The sequence below is a fragment of the Paramisgurnus dabryanus genome, chromosome 12 (assembly GCF_030506205.2).
Source record: "Paramisgurnus dabryanus chromosome 12, PD_genome_1.1, whole genome shotgun sequence".
Taxonomy (NCBI): domain Eukaryota; kingdom Metazoa; phylum Chordata; class Actinopteri; order Cypriniformes; family Cobitidae; genus Paramisgurnus; species Paramisgurnus dabryanus.
Genome location: NC_133348.1, coordinates 13,690,802 through 13,710,922, shown reverse-complemented (window position 1 = coordinate 13,710,922; position 20,121 = coordinate 13,690,802). Strand labels below are relative to the sequence as shown.

The 20,121-nt window shown below is 42.0% G+C and overlaps 1 protein-coding gene across 9 annotated transcripts; it reads right to left on the bottom strand.

Moving 5' to 3' along the window:
- Positions 1–2: 2 nt before the first annotated feature.
- Positions 3–19,537, bottom strand: tprb (translocated promoter region b, nuclear basket protein). Of its 9 annotated transcripts, none has more exons than XM_065268337.2 (50): positions 19,377–19,537; positions 19,024–19,128; positions 18,863–18,936; positions 18,652–18,748; positions 18,424–18,527; positions 16,546–16,710; positions 16,335–16,427; positions 16,166–16,246; positions 15,948–16,035; positions 15,670–15,810; positions 15,406–15,503; positions 15,115–15,312; positions 14,896–15,003; positions 14,577–14,806; positions 14,319–14,497; positions 14,102–14,244; positions 13,747–13,895; positions 13,498–13,660; positions 13,288–13,422; positions 12,902–13,042; positions 12,652–12,808; positions 12,345–12,511; positions 11,658–11,810; positions 11,239–11,559; positions 10,901–11,088; positions 10,668–10,815; positions 10,447–10,584; positions 9,420–9,551; positions 8,702–8,832; positions 8,408–8,618; positions 8,178–8,324; positions 7,894–8,092; positions 7,549–7,745; positions 7,394–7,467; positions 7,099–7,295; positions 6,720–7,022; positions 6,478–6,620; positions 6,254–6,334; positions 5,225–5,422; positions 4,999–5,142; positions 4,582–4,675; positions 4,309–4,463; positions 4,148–4,216; positions 3,975–4,066; positions 3,797–3,900; positions 3,595–3,696; positions 3,271–3,430; positions 1,434–1,549; positions 364–450; positions 3–141 (listed from the first exon to the last, which is right to left on the bottom strand). In XM_065268337.2, exons 1-50 carry the CDS (start codon positions 19,525–19,527, stop codon positions 98–100), a joined length of 7,095 nt encoding a protein of 2,364 aa, XP_065124409.1. In that variant the 5' UTR covers positions 19,528–19,537; the 3' UTR covers positions 3–97. The 9 variants fall into 9 exon arrangements, with proteins under 9 accessions (XP_065124409.1, XP_065124411.1, XP_065124410.1 ...); XM_065268339.2 differs by having other exon boundaries at positions 1,434–1,546; XM_065268338.2 differs by having other exon boundaries at positions 3,975–4,063.
- Positions 19,538–20,121: the final 584 nt, after the last annotated feature.

Here is a 20,121-nt window from a genome sequence, read left to right as displayed (position 1 = left end):
TTATTGACTTAAGCCTTTAAACAGAACAATGCAATGATGTCTGAAACTCTTAGTTCACATGGTGATGCTGCAATGACTGGAATAATAGAGAGATGCTTCATCGGGCAAAACGTCCCCTCACACCCATTACACCTGGTCCATCTACAGCATAAAAAAAATAAAGAGAGAGATAGCTCAGTCCTGAGGTTCCTTATATATTTTTTACACAATAAACATGATGTCTGACGATGGCTAAATGCTCCATTCATCACATTAGTTCAGCTTGACCAATTCAGTTCAATTAGTAAAACAGATAGTATTACCCAGATTTATTTGCCAGACTGAGTAAAGGCTAAAAAGATCATGATCTAATCATGATCTTACCCCTCCTCTTTACGAAACTCCGGGTACCACGACCGCCAGTCCACTGTCTGCCGGACCCCGTCCTGGCTTTGGAAGAGCTGCTTGTGTCTGAGAAAAACAGATGTGATATTAAACTTATGTGAGATACAAAAGTTTTAAAAAATAACCAAGGAACAACACACTATAGTTACATAAGTTACAGGATGTAGTGCAACCGTACATTACATCTTTCATATTAGGGTGATTCTCGCGAAATTAAGACTTATAAGGTGTCAAGAACCATTTTGATAATAAAAATAAATAGCATACAGTTACAAACATCTCTTCATGTACTATTTTGCACATGACTTCAAATGACATCATACAAACCAATTTTGTTGTTTTTCCACATTTAAAGGGAAAAAGGTCATTACCGCAACGTGTCCATGACTGGATTTGGGTTCTTTGACATGAAAAATGTAAAAATTAAAAAAATCTAAAAAATAAAAAGCTTCAGTGCATGTTATACTATAAACATTTAAAGTAAAGAAACATGGTATTTGATGATCATTGATAAATGTAGAGACAATAATAAGGAATATAAATGTGTCCAAGACCAATTTTCTCATCCTCCGCAACAATTTTCAATCATTGTTTAAGCCCTCAAGGAACTAACATTTAAAAAAAAAGTTGTTGAAAGGGAAATAATTGACTGTGACACTCAAGATGGCTACCAGGTAAGCAGTTCTTATTTTTTCTCTCCAGATAAAAGTTGAAATTTTGTTTGTCATAGTACCTAGACAACTTTTTAGTTCTCATTACCGAAACATGAGTTTGTAAATGCATATATTTAATGTAATATCATGTTGCGGTAATGATAATTTTTGATAATGATAATCTAAAAAACATTAATAATTCTATAGGAAATATTTTTTAAATCCTCTAAAAATAATGGTTATAGTAAGTTCAGACCTTAATCTTATATGTGCAAAAAAAATTAGCTTCAAGGGCTTTTTTTAAAAAAAATCTGATGCTGGACACCTTCTAAATCTGACTTTTGTGAGAATCACCCATTATCTTTGTTAAAAAAATTAGTAGGTGTGTGTGCATACCTGCAGAGCTAGAAGAAGGTTCCTGGCTAGTGGAGGGTAGGCTGGCCTCATCTGAAGGCTGGGCTGCTTCCTCTCCCTCAGTCTGAGACACAGGCTCAAGTGAAGCTTCAGCACTGCTAAATCATACATAAGACGTAGGGTCCACTTAAAATACATCACATGCCATCAGCTTTATTATAAACAATGATCTTTAAAGGTGCCATTTGTAATAATTGAGGTAAAAGATTTTTAAAAATTAGTTACACGCATCAAAAGAATGAGAAGAAATAAGGGCAAAGATGTCATTAAAAAAATGACAAGGTATAGTGCTGCAGAAATATCAATCTGAATTAGCATGCTAAATTACTAGCTACAGCCCGACTGGTGTTGTAATACCAGTTTCGACCATGGGAGGCGGTATGCGGGCCACGCACATAACCGCCAGCCAAACTGCAATACACGTATAAGTGGGAGTACAGCCCTCTACTAGTACCGCTGCGTCCGAAAATTAAGGCAGCTGACTTGTTGATTTAAGATTTATGAATGCAGCTCAGAGAAATGCAATTCGGACAGCCATGGATTCGGACATGACTTGATGCCTTCCTGCCTTGCAATAGGGGTTTCGGACGTATTTCAGTTCAGGGAAGAGAGCGGAAGAATGGCTAAAGCAAGAGACATTTACCACTACCACAAACATTTGCTGCAGGGAACAACGCGCTCGGAATCACAAATAAAATATGATAAATAAAGTAACCGAACCAGAGTAAATACTGGCACTGCTTTTCATAGCTGGAGACAACTAATGAACATGAAAGAAATGAGGTTCGACTCCGAAATGACAACTTTTCTTTTCGATTGGTAAGTAAGATGCTGTTAGTATTTCGCTAGAAGTTCACTTATAATAGGCATTGCCATAACCTATGCTCAGCTTGTACATGAACTACGGCTTTGTGCAGTAAATGTGGCTCCATCTGAAAGCAGCTGATGGCGATTCACTTTTAATCAATAAACCGGCTTCACTGACGAGAAGCGCAATGACTATCGCATGCAAATTATTGCGCATCCTTAGCTGTTAACGTTTAATAGTTAGCTCTACCCACGGATCCGATCCGGTTTTCACCCGTTATCTACCAAGCTGATGCTAAAATGTAACATTAGCTAAGAAGCTTGAAATGTCTTCGATTATAATGAACACCAAATGGACGCACGAAACGTAGCGGAAAACATTGCAATTTTAATGAGACAGAATGTTTTTTTTGTGACTAATGATAACTTAGTTGCTAATGTAAATCAAACTTGATATATGCTGCTGAATTTGCAGCTGCTAAATTAAAATAGACCAACTCACTTTTCTGGAGGTATACTGCCCCCGTCTGTTTGGCGTGTGGAGTATGAATTGATTTTTTTTTGGGCGGACATGTTAAATGGTCCCTTTAAAAAAAACTGCTTATGGCACTAGAAAGATTAACTGTATCATCTGTATCATGCAGGTCGGTGACTTCTCTTCCGAGTGGCTTGAATTCAGAATGTGTTCAAAGCGTCATGTGAACCTATGTGCGTCATGCGTCTTGTCAAAACAAGTGCCTGCTGCACAGGCGTCGAAAGGGTTTATGATAAAAGAGACGCTCGCGTTCACAAAATACTCGTAAGACCCTCACTTAACACTAAACTTTTAATACACATGAGATTATGCGAGTATCTGAGCATCTCTTATCATAAAACCCTTCAAAGCACCTGATGCACATAGGTTGACAAAACAAGCCACACGCATGACGGGCCAAATACATGTTTTAACGAGCTTCGCATTCAGCACCCTCGAAAAGAAGTCACCGTCCGCCACTGAGATCTGAGGGCTCACCTGTCTCCTGCATCCAGAAAGATATCATCTCTGTCCTCAACTCCACTAGGACCTGCCGGAGCGCTAAGCCCTGGAGTGGAGGTGCTCACCATGGGCACAGACTGAGAAGCATGTTCGCTCACTTCAGAAGATATGGTAAAAATAGGCACAAGTGTTGGTTCTGCACATTTGGACGCAAGAAAACAAAACAAGACATGAAAAACAGTGTTCGTTTTCAAACAAGGCATAAGACAGCTTTAATCAATTTCTGTTTCTATGCTTGTTTCTTATTCAAAGCCAAACGATTAGCACGGGTCACAATGCCGTGATTCTATTCACGTATACCTGTACTGGCGATCTGTAGTAGTGGCATTGTGGGCACACTGCGGCCCCCAGATTCTTCCTCATGACCTCCAAGAAAAACAGAACTTTCATACATGCCTAAACCTGTAGAAGATGCACAATCATTAATAATAACCAACCATTGACGCAAAGATAAAGTAATTTTTCTAAAGAACAATGTAAGAAGGTAGCAGGTAGAGGTTACCTTGTGAAGGCATTTGGCCGAAGTCTGAATGGGAGGAGCTGGTCTGCGGGACGTCATCTGAAGAGCCAAAGCGGAACCGCGTTACACCTGCGACCTGTTGATAACTTAAGACCAAAGACCGATCAATACCAACTTAAGATTACTGCTATTGTGTGTAAGGAGAGAGACGGACACATACTGCATTGCTTCAGCAAATCCCTCTGAACGAGGAGGAAGCAGCGTAGGAGTGCTGGGGACCATCCTGTCATCATCCTCGAAAAAATGCTGCTGCTGAGAAACAAGATCCCAGATTAAAAGACAAGAAGCTGTGGTGCGGCCAAACACTTGAAAAAAAAAAAAAAAGAGACTCACTGCACTACTAGCCATTCCGGTAATAGGCTGAAGGCCTCTGCCTACTGACTGACGACGAGCTGGGAGACGCTGCAGACACGTGCGGAGTTATGTTTTTAGTGTTCACACCAGGCAATGTTTAACAAATTCAACATGCAATCTCATGTGACCGCCGCACATACCTGGACTTGAGTAGGTTGTCCAAACTCTTGAGCAGATGAGACATTTAGTCGAGTTGGAAGAGAGTGCTGCGGCCTTCTGGGTGATTGTGGTGGTCGGGGGGCGGAGCTGGTGACAGGTGGGTCAGCTCCAAAGGCTTCCAATGTGTCTATTTCAACTGAGAAAAAAGCGGTATTTTACTGTAAGCCGACTATAAAATAAAGTGGTATAATTTGTTAGCATGACATTACTAAATGTGCTTTCAGACAGCAGACGGTTAAGTTACGCTGACTTACAGCTGGTGCTCTGAGAATCTGCCAGACGTTGGGTGGAGTCTGTAGCTCCAAGACTTTCCTCTGTCTCTGTGCCTGGATCTGTGGGATCTGGACCCTGATGAGACAGAGGTGGATGGAAAACAGGCACAATTTGAAGCAAGTTCATTTCTTCACCATTACATTTTATCTGTCCCATAAGATTAAGAGCAAAGTATATGAATGACCCATGTGTTCTGTGGCAAGAGGAAGAGAGATCTTGCCAAACAAAGCAAAGAATGCCGCTCTTGGCAGTCAAACGGAGCAGCAGCTATTCACAAAAAACTGCATAACAGCAAGCCAAGATTAGATCACTAAAAAAACAGCTGCCATGAGAAACGCATGTTTCATCCCAATGTAGGAGTTTATGCTGAACTCTTATCACATGGAATGTGTGTGTACCTCTGTGTCGTCGCCTTCGTACGCCTCGTCACCATCTCTGCTGCCACTCCCTTCATTGCTGTCCTCTCCCTCTTCTCCAATGCCACCATCCTCATCTTCGTCATCATCTTCATCATCCTCTTCCTCATCCTCCTCACCATAATCCTAAAATTGGAGGAAAAATGTAACCACCTTCGACAAGAGAGATACGTATTTTTGCTAAAACAACATTCAAGTGTGACTATACCGGCTCTTCTTCCTCCTCGTCGGTTTCTTCACGATCTTCCTCAGAGTCTGTGTCACTACCAATGATTATGACGTTATGTTCAGGCCCCTCTGGGCTTCGATGACTTTCAGAGGAAAGTGGCAGAAGTTGGTCACCAGGAACAGACTGAGACGGTCCTGGCATCTCATCCATCATCTCCAAAGTATAGGTGGTCTGAAACTAACAATTATTTTCATAATCGATTAATCGGGCGATAATTTTTTCAGATTAATCGACTAATCAGATAAAACATCAATATTATTAATTCGATTTTTCACTTATTTTAAGCCTTAAATAAAAATATTTGTGCAGCTTTTAAATAGTAAAACATGTTTAAATGTCAAAACAAACAAAAGAAATGAATTTTTACTGTGCGTTCACACCAGATGCGGTAGAGGCAGCAAAAAATGCGCTATTCGCGCGTAGTTGGACACTTGAACATTTTGAGTTCTCGCTTCATTTGTGTGTAAAATTCTAGTCATTTGAGACGTTCACATGGAAATTTGCATCATGGGAGGGGCTTCTGCGCCTCCGCTCGCTTCCTGTAATCACGTCACTACTAGAGCAAGCCCCTGATTGTTAACGCAAAGCGATTTTCCCCCAAAGTTTAGATTTTTTTTAACTCGTTCGTTTCGCGCGGCAACGCTCAACTTGCATCATTCGTAAAAACTAGACGCGCGAATGAGGTGGATTCGCATCTACCGTGCTAAACGCCTCATTCGCGGGGCGAAATAACCAGGTGCGCGTAAAAGCATCTTTACATTGAAATTATTCAGACACTCTAATCGTGTTTGGTGTGATCAAATCATGAGTGATGTACTAAGGAAATTTTGCACCTGACTTTAATTATAAGCACACAGTTTGCGGTGTATGAAGCAGACGACAAATTTCATTTTCTATTTAAATGGTTAGTTGTTACAGCCCTAAAGTATAGCACTCAAACCCTTGCAAACAAATCTATTTAGCCGGTCATCTACTGTGTCTGTAATACTTTAAGAAATAGGAACACACCATTCCGGCATCTGGGGCATCTTGGCTCTCCCCCGGTACAACGCTCTCAGCCTCAGTGCTCTCCTCAGCCAGACCCTCTTCCTAAAAACAGTACATAAACAACATTAGAACCACATCACATATACAAGAACCTTCATGTACCCTGAAGTAACAACTGGAAACCATAAAATTCAGAACACATGAATGTATGCAATAAATTTACACTATTAAAATGTGTGCAATACCTCCAGCTCCACTCTATAGATGCGGACCCTCTTGCAAATCGGGGTCTCGTTTGGCTCATCCTGGGACTGTGTGTCAGCAGACATACTCTCCTGTTCCTCTTCACGGGGGCGTTTGGTCAAGGGGTTATTAGGAGAGGCTGTCACTGTATATAAGAGAATAATCTTAGTTCAGCTATACATTGTGCTTTAGTGTAGCAGTGCGACTTTTCCCATTAATCTGTATTTACTCAATCTGATATTACCTGCACTAGCATTGCTTGTGCTAGCAGTGGCACTCCAGAGTCCCGTGGATGTGGAAAGAGGCCTCTCTAACTGTGAGACCGGCATCAAAACAGCAGCTGTCGATTCCTGATTGGACGGTTCAGCGAGGGGCTGCGATTGTTGCTGGGTGGGCTGGATGAAAGCAGTGGCTTGGTTCTGCTGCTGAACGTTCGACAAAGGTTGAGCCAGCGTGGGCTGAACGTTAGGGCTGGTTGAGCGCACTGAACCGCTAGCACTGCCGTACACGGTCACGTGCTCCAACGGCCCCTCGGATGACTGCATGGCTGTAGGGCGAGATAAAAATGATTTAAATTTACTCTCGATTTGACAGGTTAACGTCTTTGATAGTCAAACGCTCACCTTCCTGGCTCTCCACCTGTGTCGTAGGCATGACTGTGGCCGTGGGTGTAGGGGTGGGCACTGGGGCAGGTGTGATCATGGGTTTGATGCTGGCCCTTGGGGTGGACTTGTTCCCTGGGATGGCAGGAGGCTTGCTGGGAGTTGCTGCCAGTGGTGTGGGCTTTATGTTGGCAGTTGGAGGTTCTGAAGTGCTTGCGCTGTAGAAGTGAGAGGCTTGTAAGTTTTTGAGAGGTATGACAATTTTGATTCCCTATAAAGCATTTAAAACACTAAGAAATCATCTAAAATGATGTACCTTCCTCTTTCAGCCACTGGTGTGGTCTTCAGAGAGATCTGTCGCTGTTCTGTTGTCCGTTGCTGTTCCTGGGTCTGTAGACAAAGAAAATCAATAAAGACCACGGTATCTGTTTAGCTATACATGTTCGTAAATGAAAGATCATATGATGTTACCTTGCTGGAGCCCTGCTCTGGAGTCTCATCTCTCTGTTCTCCATGTCTCTCCTGCTGCTCGCGAAGGTCTCGCAGCTCCCTCTCCTGTCTGCTCAGACGCCCCTCGTATTGGGACTTTAGCGCGCTCACACGTACATCCAGTTCTTCTTTTTGTTGCTTAAGCTCCTCATTTTCCAACTGGAGCTGATTCTTAATGTCTTGAAGAATAAAAGTGGTCAGAGTCAAGTATCAAAAACTGATGAAGAACATAACATGAACCTCAGCATCCAACTAACAATAGGATAAAAATATAAGACCACATTGGAACCGGTTGGTTCTTATACTTTTTCCTGTCTGGATTCTTACTTGTAAGCTGGCTGATCCTCTGCTTTGCCACAACTATAGCCTTCTTGGTCCTCTCCTCCTTTTCACCCAGCTGCTGTTTGAGTCGCTCCTCTTGAGAAGATTTCTCCTGAAGCTCCTGTCTGAGGCGTGTTAGTTCCCCCTGCAGACGAGAGGCCTGTTCCTGTGCGTTGCGTGACTCCGCTTCCCGCTCACCCACAACCTGCACAGGACACAACCAAAAATGAGGAACTCAGAAGATACGAATTAGGAAAAATATCTCAAGTGATGTAGATCCAGGTGCTTACTCTATTGAGGTTCTCCAACTGGCCATCAAGTTCCCTTGCCCTGTTCTCTGACTGGCTGAGGGACTCTCTCAGGCCCTGAAGTTCTTGAGCGGATGCCTGCTGGGCCTCTTGATCCTGCACTGGTGCAGAAGCTGCTGCGGCAACCAGCTGTGCAAAACAAGACCAAATCAACTCTAAAACACAGTCCACACTTGTTACAAACAATTTTAGTCATACAAAAGCAAACCTACCTTGTCATATTCAACCTTGAGCTCTTCATACTGAGTTTTATACCGCCGGCCAATCTTCTTCACCTGCGTGATGGTTTTGACTTTTTCTTGGATATCCAGAACTTTGGCTTCTTGGTCCTTCTTTAGATTGTCTCTCTCCACCATCACCTTCCCAAGGTTCTCCCTCAGGTTCTGTACCTGAGACTGTAGTGTGGTCAAAGAGCCACTGTTCCTGCAGAGAGCAACAACAAGAGAGATTATAGTAATATAGTGGGGTCTCAACAGAGGAAGGGAAAGCAGAACAACCACTCCAACCTGCTAGCCTCAGCTTTGAGCCTGCTTGTCTCCTCCGTGAGCTGCTGGATACGTTTGACATGCACCTCCCTCTCAGAGTGCATGCGCTTGTACTCCTCTGGGTCAGTGTCTTTCTGCTGGCTTACCAGATGCTGGGGACCATACAAAAAAAAATGGTCAGGATCTAATAATTAGCACCTACCGTATTTTCCGGACTATAAGTCACACTTTTCTCATAGTTTGGCGGGTCCTGATACTTTTTCAGGTGCGACATACGCCAAAATATTTAATATGAACCAAGAGAAACCATTACAGTCTACAGCTGTGAGAGTCCGCTCTATGCTGCTCTTGTATTTATGTAATTCAATGAGTTCAGTGATGCAGAATGACAACGGGACCTTTTTGAACTTGATTTGGCTTTTTGAGTTAATTTAGCCTATTCAGCTTCCCAGGTATGTTCTGTATACTATTGTGTATCGTGTAAATAACTGTTTGTGTTACTTTTACTGCTGTTCTATGCTATTGTTTAGTTGAATAACTTGCCATTCCAGATTAAATGTTTGTTTTTCGGCTTGGATTTTGTGAACGCGTCCACTGCGACTTATATATGTTTTTTTTTCCTCTTCAAAACGCATTTTTGACTGATGCGACAAACTCCGGAGCGACTTATAGTCTGAAATGCGGTATATTGGTTTTCCAATACAAGCAAAACCTTTCAAGGTACATAAACAGTTCTGACCTGAGTGCGGGCTTTCCAGCGTTTAATGTCATCTTCCAGAAGCTTCTTCTCTGACTGCAAGACACCGCTCTTCTCGCTCAGCTCTGTGATGGACTCTTGCATGGGTGAGAGGTCTGATTCCAGTTTGCGTACCTGTGAACCAAAACACAAAATTATTATCTATGAAAACATATACAAATCTGCCTAAACCAGGCAAGATGGGTACTTAACAGCAGGGTTCCCACACCTTAGTTAACTTCAAATTCAAGGACTAAATGTGGAGACACATTTCAAGTGTGAGCAAAGTTACATTGCGTTACCTTTAAAGATACATTGTTACAGTTTCCTTTCAATGGAATTCGCGCTGCGTCACTGCGGTGACACTTTGGGGACGCCTCCATGGGTAAGTGCGTCTGAATGTGTATATTAAAATCAACCAATGGTAAGGCTTAACGACAAAGACAGGGTGATGCGGGAGCCAGGAAGTATATCGCTATCTGAAATATTGCCAAATACGGCGTTACAGGGACGCAGGAAGTATGGAAGAGGAGACGCAGTGTCTGGTTACCTTCTCAGGGAACAACAGTTACATGCGTAACCAGAGACGTTTTCATGTATCAAACACAACTATGCAAAAAAGCATTTTAGTATGAATCAACATTTGCATACAGAAGATATAAGCATTTAAAGCGAACAGTTTAGCTTAAAAAGTCTAGAATTTTTATGATATCCTACACTACACAGGGGACATGGATTTTTTTCCAGGAAATTTCTTGCATAAAATAGATTCAAGCACTTTCAATGACCTGTATCCATGTATGTATATTTTCAAAAATTTCCCAGAGCCTTGAATTTTCCCCCCAGATTCACAAACGTAAGGATTTCAAGGACCCGTGGGAACCCTGTTAACATTTAAAACCATCTCATCAAGTTCTTCGTAGAGAGCACTGCATTAGCAACAAAAAGATGCACACATACTAATAAAATGTACAACGTGTATAACATGAATTAGCCTCTCCTCTTTACATATAGATCAGCTCAGGCTCACCTTAGCTTGAGTCTCCTCCAGCTCTTGGACCAGCTTTTCCCTCTCCTCTCTCAGCATCTTATTGGTTTCCATGAGGACATTCATGGTCTCTGTCTTTTTCATGAGCTCATCATGCTGGGCCAGCGTCTTTGCAGTGACCTTTGGACAAATTACAATTAAAAACTTTCACAAAGGAAAATCTCTAGTAACAATCTCTCATTAGGATTCAACTTCATTCTGACCTGCATCTTCTCTCTCTCAGCATTCAGGTTCTCCTGCAGGTCCTTTAGCTCTCTCTCCAGATGCTCCACTCTTAGCCTGTGCCTCAGACTCTCGCCCTGAGCAACCTCGAACCGAGACTCTGCTATCTCCTTCTCTCGCCGCACAAACCTGGCGACAACAGAGGGAAAGTAGTTTAGAGGATACATCATAAATGAGAGGATACAGAGTTGAAGTGCAAAGGACAAACGCTCACCTGAGAATCTCTAGAAGCTGCTCCTGAGACTTGCCTTCCTCTGTCAGTGAGATGTTTAGTGGACTCTCAGTGGTCGCACGCTGCAGCTGACTGGCCATCTGTCCACTCAAAGTCTGAATCTGCTCATGGAGGAGGGTGTTCTGTTTTTGCAGATCCTCACATCGAGACTCTAACTTGCACTGCTCCTCCTGATAGGGAGAGGGGGAGATACAAAATGAAACATTCAATTCATCCACCATTAGTATCCAATATAAAATCGGAACATGAAAACAGTTAAAAAATTTCTTGAAATGTTTGTGGTCCATGTCACATATGTATGAGCATTACAGTGCATTTACCTTAAGAATCTTCTCCTGCTCCTCCCAAGAGATGCGAGCCTCCAGCAGCTGTGCACTGGTGCTCTGGATCTTCTCCTCAAGCTGTTGTTTGAGAAGACAAGCCTGCTGAGTCTGAGCTTTGGCAGCCTGGAGGGCCTCCACATCGGCTGCATGCAGCAACATCTCCCTCTCGTACTTATCCTGCGCTTCGGCCGCCAACCTGGCCTGCTCCTGACCATCAGAGATGGCCTGTTGTTCCTGGGCTACAGCAATGGAGGCTCTCTCTAAGGCACTCTGGTGCTCCGCCTGGAGGCTGCTCAGAGACTTTCTCAGCGTGCTCAGCTGGAATAAATTACGGATATATTCAGCCATGAATTAAATCACATACATAAAATGCAGTCCTTTTAAACCTAAAACATTGAAGCTATTTAGTAAGTTACCTCCTGCTCTACGGCAGCAACTGCTTTGTTCTTCTCCTCCTGCAAGCTCTGATTCTCTTTGTCCACCTCTTGAAGTTTCTGCTCCAGCTGCCTGTACTGCTCCTGAACTGCCTCCACCTGGTTTTCCACAGATTTGCGCACCTGCTCTGTCACCTGAGAATGGGGAAAACATAGATAGGGTTAATTCAGACACTTTTTGACAGGCATCTCAATGACCTGAACCCATTGTACAGCACCTTGTGAATGTGTTTGCATTTAGCCTAGCCCCATTCATTCCTTAGGATCCAAACAGGGATGAATTTAGAAACACAAACACTTACATGTTTTCCCTATTTAAAGATTGTTACATGAGTAGTTACACGAGTAAGTATGGTGACACAAAATAAAACTTTTGTTTGGAGCCATAAGAATGAATGGGGCTAGGCTAAATGCTAACACATTGAAGAAGCGCTGTACAAAGATTAAAAGTGCTCGCATTGAAAAAGATAGGTTTGTATTAATTCATCCAAGCTGAGGTAAGAATATAGTAAAATATTGAAAAACGGTGGTGTTTTCCTTTAAAAGCTAAATATTGCATGTTTGTTTTAATCTAAAACAAATGCATTATAAATACAATTTCATGTTATTAAATAACACTGATATAAGTCAATACCCCATTTAAGCCCAAAATAAAGCTTTTCTTCTCACCTGTTTCTCTTTATCCAGAGATTCCTCCAGGTTCAGACACATGGATTTGTACTGCTCCATACTTGCAGTGGTGCTTTTCAGGCGTTCGGAAAGCTCATCCGTCCATTTTCCTGCCTGATTCAGCTGGGCACGCAGAGTCTCCACTTCACCCTCACCGCTTTGCAGGCCTAGAGGAGTGACGAACAACCATCATTCAAAAATTACAAGCATTCCCTACATCTCATGCTTTTCTACTTTAAATTTAAAAGCAAAAGAATAGTCAATCACATTCCACAAATTTTAGGTTTTGCCCAACCAATTATCTCACCTGTGTGTGCAGTTGGGGACACCATACGACTCTCACCGCTACTCATCTGCAACCTCAATTTGTCGAGCTCCAACTGGGCAGCACCAAGTTGTTCTCTGGTCCTCTGGTGCTGAGCTGCTTGTGCTTCCAGCTGCTTCTTAGCATCCATCAGCTGCATCTGTATGGAAGAGAGACAGGCAAAAAGAAGGGACATATGAGCCAAGCATTATGGAAAATGAAAAGGATATAAGAGGAGAAATGGAGTGCTTACATCTTGATTGCGTGCCAACAGGTGTTTTTGCTCTACTTCGTTTTCCAGTCTCTTCTGCAGTTGAGTGATCTCTCTCTCCTGCTTCTCGACCTGAGCAGTCATACGCTGCCTGACCTCAGTCTCGGAGCGCTCCAAAGTTGCCTTTAATGCAAACACAAGTCTTCAAAACGGTTTCTCAAAGGTCTTCAACTCTGTTGAGTTTATGCTGCTCATATATTTTTAGGTGCTGTGACTGCTCAAGCAACAGTCGTGAGATTTAGGGTTGTGACACTTACAAAAGCTATTTAGTTATAGTAACAAACTAAACTTGAAAGAACCATGAGGACCTGTCAGATTTAAGATCACATGCACCACAATTTGAGTTACTTCATGAAAGCAATCATCACCTGTATTGACTTGAGGTTGGTCAGCAGCAAACTCTGACCAAGCTGTTGGGCCTGAATAGACTCTTTTTCCTGGGTCAGCCTGGCCTCCACCATTTTCAACATGTCTCTCTCTTTACGCAAGTTCTCGGCTTCAGACTGAGAGACACACAGATCAATTTAGATTAAATGTATAACATTAGGAGAAAAAATATGGATGCATAAGTTGCACACCTCAGCAAGTGCACGTTTCTCAGATGCTGCTCGCAGGTCGTGGGTGAGGGTGTGTATGGTCTGTTCATTCTGCTGAATTGTTGCAGCCTGTTTCTGGGTCTTCTCATTTAGAGAAGCGATCTCCTTACGGTATCCCTCAACATTATCCTGAAGCATTTCATACCTGCAACGCATACAACAGTAATCACAAATGAAATCAAGATTGTACATTTGAAAACCACAAAAGAAGTATGACGTCCAAGGACAAACCGTTTGGACGTAAACTCAAGCTGCGTAGAGATCTTGGTGTTTTCAGAGCGCAGTTCAGTCACTTGGACCTGAAGTTTATCACTTTGCTCAGCCAGAGACTTCTCAGAGTCAGTTTTTTCCTTCTTGTAAGACATGAAGACTTCTTGCAGCTGCATAGAGATATAATAGTTTTGATTAAACTTTTTATTTTCCAGAGACACAACCTTGCATTATTTTTCGTTAAAGTCTCAACGAATCAGTAACAATTACAACTGCGACGGTTCTATATCCTGCCCTCTAGTCTGTTAGTTATTAAATTGAAATTCAAAAGCAGTGAAAAATGCTATCAATGGATATCCTGCTATGAGCTGCCAACCTGCTTCAAGGCAGCCTTGGCCTCTACGGACTCCGTAGACTCTATTGCCGTGGCAACCAGTCCTGTAGGGGTGCCTGTAGTGGGCGTGATGGCTGGAGATCGGCGTGGGGTGGAGGTCAGCATCAGCTCTTCTGTGACAGCACCTGTTAACAAACATTTAGCTAATAAACATTTGAACAAAGGCATCTCGTAGGACATAGAGTAGAGACTGGAGTACCGTGCAATGTCCCACCTAGCTGTGGGAAGGTGACGCCAGTGGTCTGGGCCAGCAGCATGCGGAACATGTCTCTCTGTCGCGCAACGGCATCAACTTTTTGCAAGTCTTGAGCTCTCTTATCCTTTAATTGCTCCAACTCGTGCTGAAGCTCCTCTAGGTATTTCTCCACCTCACTGCGTCTAAACACACAAAACACATCTCTTAACATAATGCTCACCTAACCATTCCCAAACTTCATCCAACCCTTTCGTTCCTTACCTCATGGTGTCTCCCTCCAACTCATCCTTCTCTTTTGACTCACTAAGGTCTCTGAGGGCCACCAAGAGACGCTGGTTCTGCTGCTGGAGCTCTTCGATGTTGCGGAAGGTGACCAGATGCTGAGAGATTACCTCCGAAGTGCTGCTCACATCAGCCGAACAACTATCGTCCTCATCACGCATCACATGATTACCACGTGCCTCCTCCAGTTCAATCAGGAGGACACGGACCTGAGATCATCGTGAAAATAATGTTTTTATCAGATATAAAAACATAAGAGTTAGATCTCTAAACTGAGCAAAAGTTTAAAAACCCTCACCTGTTGAGCCATATCAGCAAGCTGAACTTCAAGCCTTTGGTTTTCTCTTGTCAGCACAGAAGAACCTTTGTTGGCTTCATCTGCCTCCTTCTGCAAGCGGTGGACCTCCTGAAAGATCCAAGTACAATCAGGCAATAGGACTACTTTGCAATACGGTCATCTATTTGCATGATGCACAGTAGGACGGTATAGCATGTAGCAGGGCTATTTCTTCCTCACCGCAACAGCTTGCTCTAGTTTAGCAGAAAGACTGGAGACAGACTTCTGCAAGCGCTCATGTTCCTCTCTCTGCCTCTTGAGGATGGGCGCTTTGGCTTCCATCTCCTGAACGATGTCATCCAGGTATTTGTGCAGACGTTTGTTCTCGAGCTTTTCCCGTTGCAGCTGCTCTTGGGCCTCTACATATGCTGTATATATCTACAAAAGTGAAAAGAAATGCTGTAGTTAAAATCCTGAATGACTGAAACACATCTTTCCACAGGTATTACATAGAGGATTACTTGGTAGTACCTCTGTCAGTTTCATGCCTGGTTTGATGATTTTAGCTACTGCAGATGCAGTGGGGGACATGGTGGTCACCAGCTCTTCTGTGAGACGTGAAGAGGGTACTGCAACAACCAAACAGAAATCACATTAGGAACAAAATAGGGTCACATATCACTGCTAATAAAACAAACATTCTGAAATCAATAAAGTTATTGCAGACCACGACTGCCAAAACATTAAACAACAAAGAAAGTGGTATCAGTCAGAAGATCAAGTGGTAATGCTAACCTCTGTGTTTGGCATCAGACAGCAATGCATTAGCATTGTCCAACTCCTTCTCCTGGCTGCTGATTTTTTCTTTTAGTTCAGAAATTTCCTTGTCTTTACAACCCTCCAGCTCCACCATCTTCATCTCCAGCGCTTTATGTGCTGTCCACAGCAGAAATGACATATGAAAAAAGGCAAACATGCCATTGAAATAACCAGCATTCTTGCATCTACTGTAGTAAGAAGTCCTGTTTGATTCCATGTAACTGTTTTAAAACATCCAAGCACGGGTTTCTTACCTTCTCCAGCCTCTTTGAGCAGCTTGTGAAGTTCCTCCACAGCTTTGCTGAGCTCCTCACTCTTTGCCTCAGCATCAGCCGCTGCTCCCTGTCAATGCATGAATTCAAATAATTTTTCAATAAATTTATTTTATTTTAACATATAATACAAGTATCCTCATTTTTTTAAGCAAACTTCTATAAAAATTCTTTCATTTCTCCAAGACAGGCAAGTTTACCTTATACAAATTGGAAAGTTTGATATTTGCATTGATTTCACTGCTGAACTTCTCTTCCAAACTGGCTTGGTGCTCCTTCGCCTAAAAAAAGTCCAAAAGATTGAGAATTTATAAAACTTCAAATTTAAATCATTTCACAAATCCTGTTTTCGTCACAAACTCTATTAACCTCTTTTAGTTTGGAGTTCATTTCCTCTGCTTGCCTCTGAAGGTTCTCATTGGACGCCTTTAGACTGTTCACCTGATCTTGAAGTTGGGCAATCTAGATAGACATACAAAAGATTAACACTTGACTTAAACATAACATGTTAATATTACTGATGACATACAAAGATGTTAAATATAAAAAAAAGTACGAAATCCACACGATTGTGCAGTACCTTATCCTCCTTGTTGTTAAGGTTGCATTGGAGCTCCAGTATCTCACTGCCTTTCTGCCGTGAGAGAGAAAGCAGCTCCTCACTCTTGGCTTTGAGCTCAGTGTTTAGCCAGGTCACTTGACCTTGGAGTAGATCTTTTTCCTGCTCCATTCGTTTCTCTTTATACTAAATGATAAACACAGTGTCAATGTAGTAAAGCCTCCTTTATGGTTCTGGGGCCGTATTCACAAAGAATTTTAAGGCTAAAAGTAGCTCCTAACTGGCGAATTTAGAAGCAACTCCTAAAAATAATAGGCGTGTCACTCCAAAATTTAGGACTCCTAATTTTTTTCACTAAGAGTAATTCACAAAGCATTTTAGCCCTAAAAGTAGCACCTAAGTCTGGGACAGCTTAAAAGAAGTCGAGAGGACTCCTAACTCACTAAGACCTATTCACAAAGGATCTTAAAATGTCTTAGGTGCTGATCCTCCTTAACATGGACAGTTTCACCAACTCAAAAGCATTGCACATACTTAAAAGCACACTTTAATGTAAGCATATTGTTTATGACATTTGTTTCATAATTCATTACATTCATGACAAGCAGGAAGTTTTTTAGAATTACATGAAACAATAATGATATTAAATATTTAATATTATAGGCATACCTGTTGCCATGCTAGTCTGTTTAAAGGCTGCAATCTCAACTCTACTGCGATTGTAATGCATATACCACCGCCTCTCGCATTCGTCCGGGGTCCGCGACACAAGCGGGAATGTTGCATTGATCTGCAACAAATCCTCTCCCCAGTGATGCGCGGGTGGATCGGAAATGAGCGGATGCATGCGGTCACCCGCGGTCACGAGTCATCCAAAAATATTTTTTATGATATTCGGGTCGCGTTCGGTCGGGTCGTTTGAAATAAAGATGGCAATTAACTATTAAACAATTACTACTTAAAAAAAATGCTGGCCAGGGAGCGGGTCGGGTACACTATTTATTTTTTATTTTTTGCGGTCCGAGTTGCGGGCGGGTTAGTTGAAAACATTGGTCGGGTGCCAGTTGTTTTGTACATTGACCCGCGCATCACTTTCTCGCATGTCTCACGCTTAGTTTTGCTTGATATCTCAGTGCCGAATTTCCCTTTTATTACGTTTCTTTTTTCCAGCACCAACTGGGCCAGCAGCAGTAACTGATCCTGCATCCATTTGGGCTTTCTTTTGGCGAGTTCCACCATCATTTATTTATTACATTAGGCAGGCTTCTTTAATATGGGCAACATTTCCTTGCTTTAAGTAGTCTATTTAGGCTAATAGGATGTACATTAATCAAGCAAGTAATGCAAAGTCGTTTTATTATTAGGCAATTGGCGGTTTTCATTTGTATTAGGCTTGATTTAATTTAATTTAATTTAATTCACGACTTTTCTTTAATATATGCATTTTGATGGCATTACTATTATTATTTTGTATAGGACAGACATATTTCGATATTGTAATTCCATGATTTGGTGCGTCTGTGTTATGTTACGCATGACAGCCCTGTCATCTAACAACCAATCACCGTGGTCATTGCGAGGCAGCTCGTGCATGAGAATTGACGTCTTCCGTAGCAACGAAGACTCACTCTTAGTTTAGGAGTTATAATTTTTCCTTACTAAAAGTAGGTCTGAAAGGCGTTGTGAATAACTTTTAAGAGAAAACTCCTAGCTAAAATCTTTTAGTGCGATTTAGGAGTACTCTTAGTGATAAGATAAAATGCTTTGTGAATACGGCCCCTGGTGTAAAAATTTATGCATTTCTTACATTGCAAGTAAGGTGTTCATTTTGGCAAATTTGGACTGTGGGTGATCACGGATCCTGCTAGTGTAATAAATACATCGTGGACCCCATCGTACCTTGATCGAAACTTCAGACGCTTCAGATTCATCCAGTTTGAGCTGAAACTGCATCTTCTCTCCACTGACCTCCATCAGTCTTTCATTAAGACGCTTCAGGTCCTCTAAAAATTTCAGTAGATTATGTTAGCAAGCTTCGCCAAAGGAAAACTAGCACCTGACGTACAACTTTTATGCCCAAATGATTGGAGGTAGATTTTGATGGTTACACAAGAGCTAAATAAATACCGCTTTGGTGTTCCATCTCCTGAGATCTTCTTTCCAACGTCCGCACAAGCTCCCTCTTCTCCGCCTCAAGCTCATCTTTGACTTTGGATAGTTCATTCTGCACAAAAACCTTATATTAACTCTTTTATTGGACATCTCACCATTTGAGATAACACAAAAAGCGTATGCTCAATCAGAAAGGTAAGATACAAATGAACAGATCATTCAATACCTGTTGTGATTCGAGTTTAGCGTAGGAAGACGCTTGCTCCTTACTTTTCTCTTGTAAAAGCTTCAAATCATTCTCTATATAAAAAAGAAATGTACAAATGACGTCAAGTTCAAATGTTATTTAGTTAAGAAGACTGATACATTTCCCATGTGCTTGCATACCCAGTTTAATGTAGTCCTCTTTCAGTATCTGGTGCTCCTGAGTTTGGGACACAAACTGAGCTTGGCTCTCTCCGAACTTTTTCTCGATGTCGAAATACTGTTGTTCTGTAAGAAACAAAAACATGGACTACCAATCAACACTATAAACTTACCCTTATAAACAGAGACTGAACACATGCTGGAACACATGCTGTAACATTGCAAACGAAACGAACTATTAAATAAAGCATTTAATTACTACATGAAAATGGTGTTTAACATGCGTTGAAACGATATTTACTTTGATTTTAGCATGACTAGAGCTCAGGCCCCGTTTGCGAACGTCAACCATTGCTATAACCACATAACCTTACCACTGTCCACTCGATATTGCTCCTGTTGTGCCTTCAGAGAATCAATTTCACATTGCTGATCCGAAATGTACTTCTCCAGTTTAGTCAGGACAGGTTTTTGGAGTTTCGATACCTCAGACCGCTCCAATATTTGCTGCAACACAGCCGCCATTTTTCGTGTCTCCGGCTCCTCCTCTTCCGCGGAAATGCAGTAGCAAAGCAGCTGTTATCTTTGCTGTTCCTGAGGGGGGCGCTGCTGCTCATAATAAGCAGCACAAACTTTTCCATGTTTTATTGTCTTGAAACATTTATACACAAAATTATAATCGTTAAAATACGTGAATTCCAAAAGCAAGTTTCATCCCTACAAATGATGCAGAAACCGACATTAAATAGTTATTAAATAAAACTCCGTTCGAGAAGTCGCAAACGGCTGTGATTGGCCCATCCTGAAAAGCGCGGAGAAAAGAATCACGTGTCACGGAGACAGACTGAAGTGTGTGTTGTTTTTAACCCTGTTACATATGTAAATTGTAAATTTAATACTCCGTGTTTGTGCTGGTGCCAGTGTTGAGGAGTCACATGTAAGTATGTTTATGTTAGTGCAGTTCATATATGTTAAAAATTAAACTTAGAGTCGCACAGAAGCATTGTAGTGAACAGACACACGATGGAGACGTAGCATAAAATATAGACCGTTTCTCAATCCGAAGGCTGCAGCCTCAGAAGGTCGCATCTGCAGCTGCATACGTCATCAAGACTGTCT

Bases quoted from the DNA above. Each gene is read 5' to 3' on its own strand.
- tprb (XM_065268337.2), bottom strand. From the start codon at position 19,527: ATGGCGGCTGTGTTGCAGCAAATATTGGAGCGGTCTGAGGTATCGAAA. The intron at 16,711-18,423 runs GTACGATGGGGT...TTTATCATTTAG, and splicing joins CGTCTGAAGTTTCGATCAAG to TATAAAGAGAAACGAATGGA. The intron at 4,217-4,308 runs GTATGTGCGGCG...ACGTGTCTGCAG, and splicing joins GACAACCTACTCAAGTCCAG to CGTCTCCCAGCTCGTCGTCA.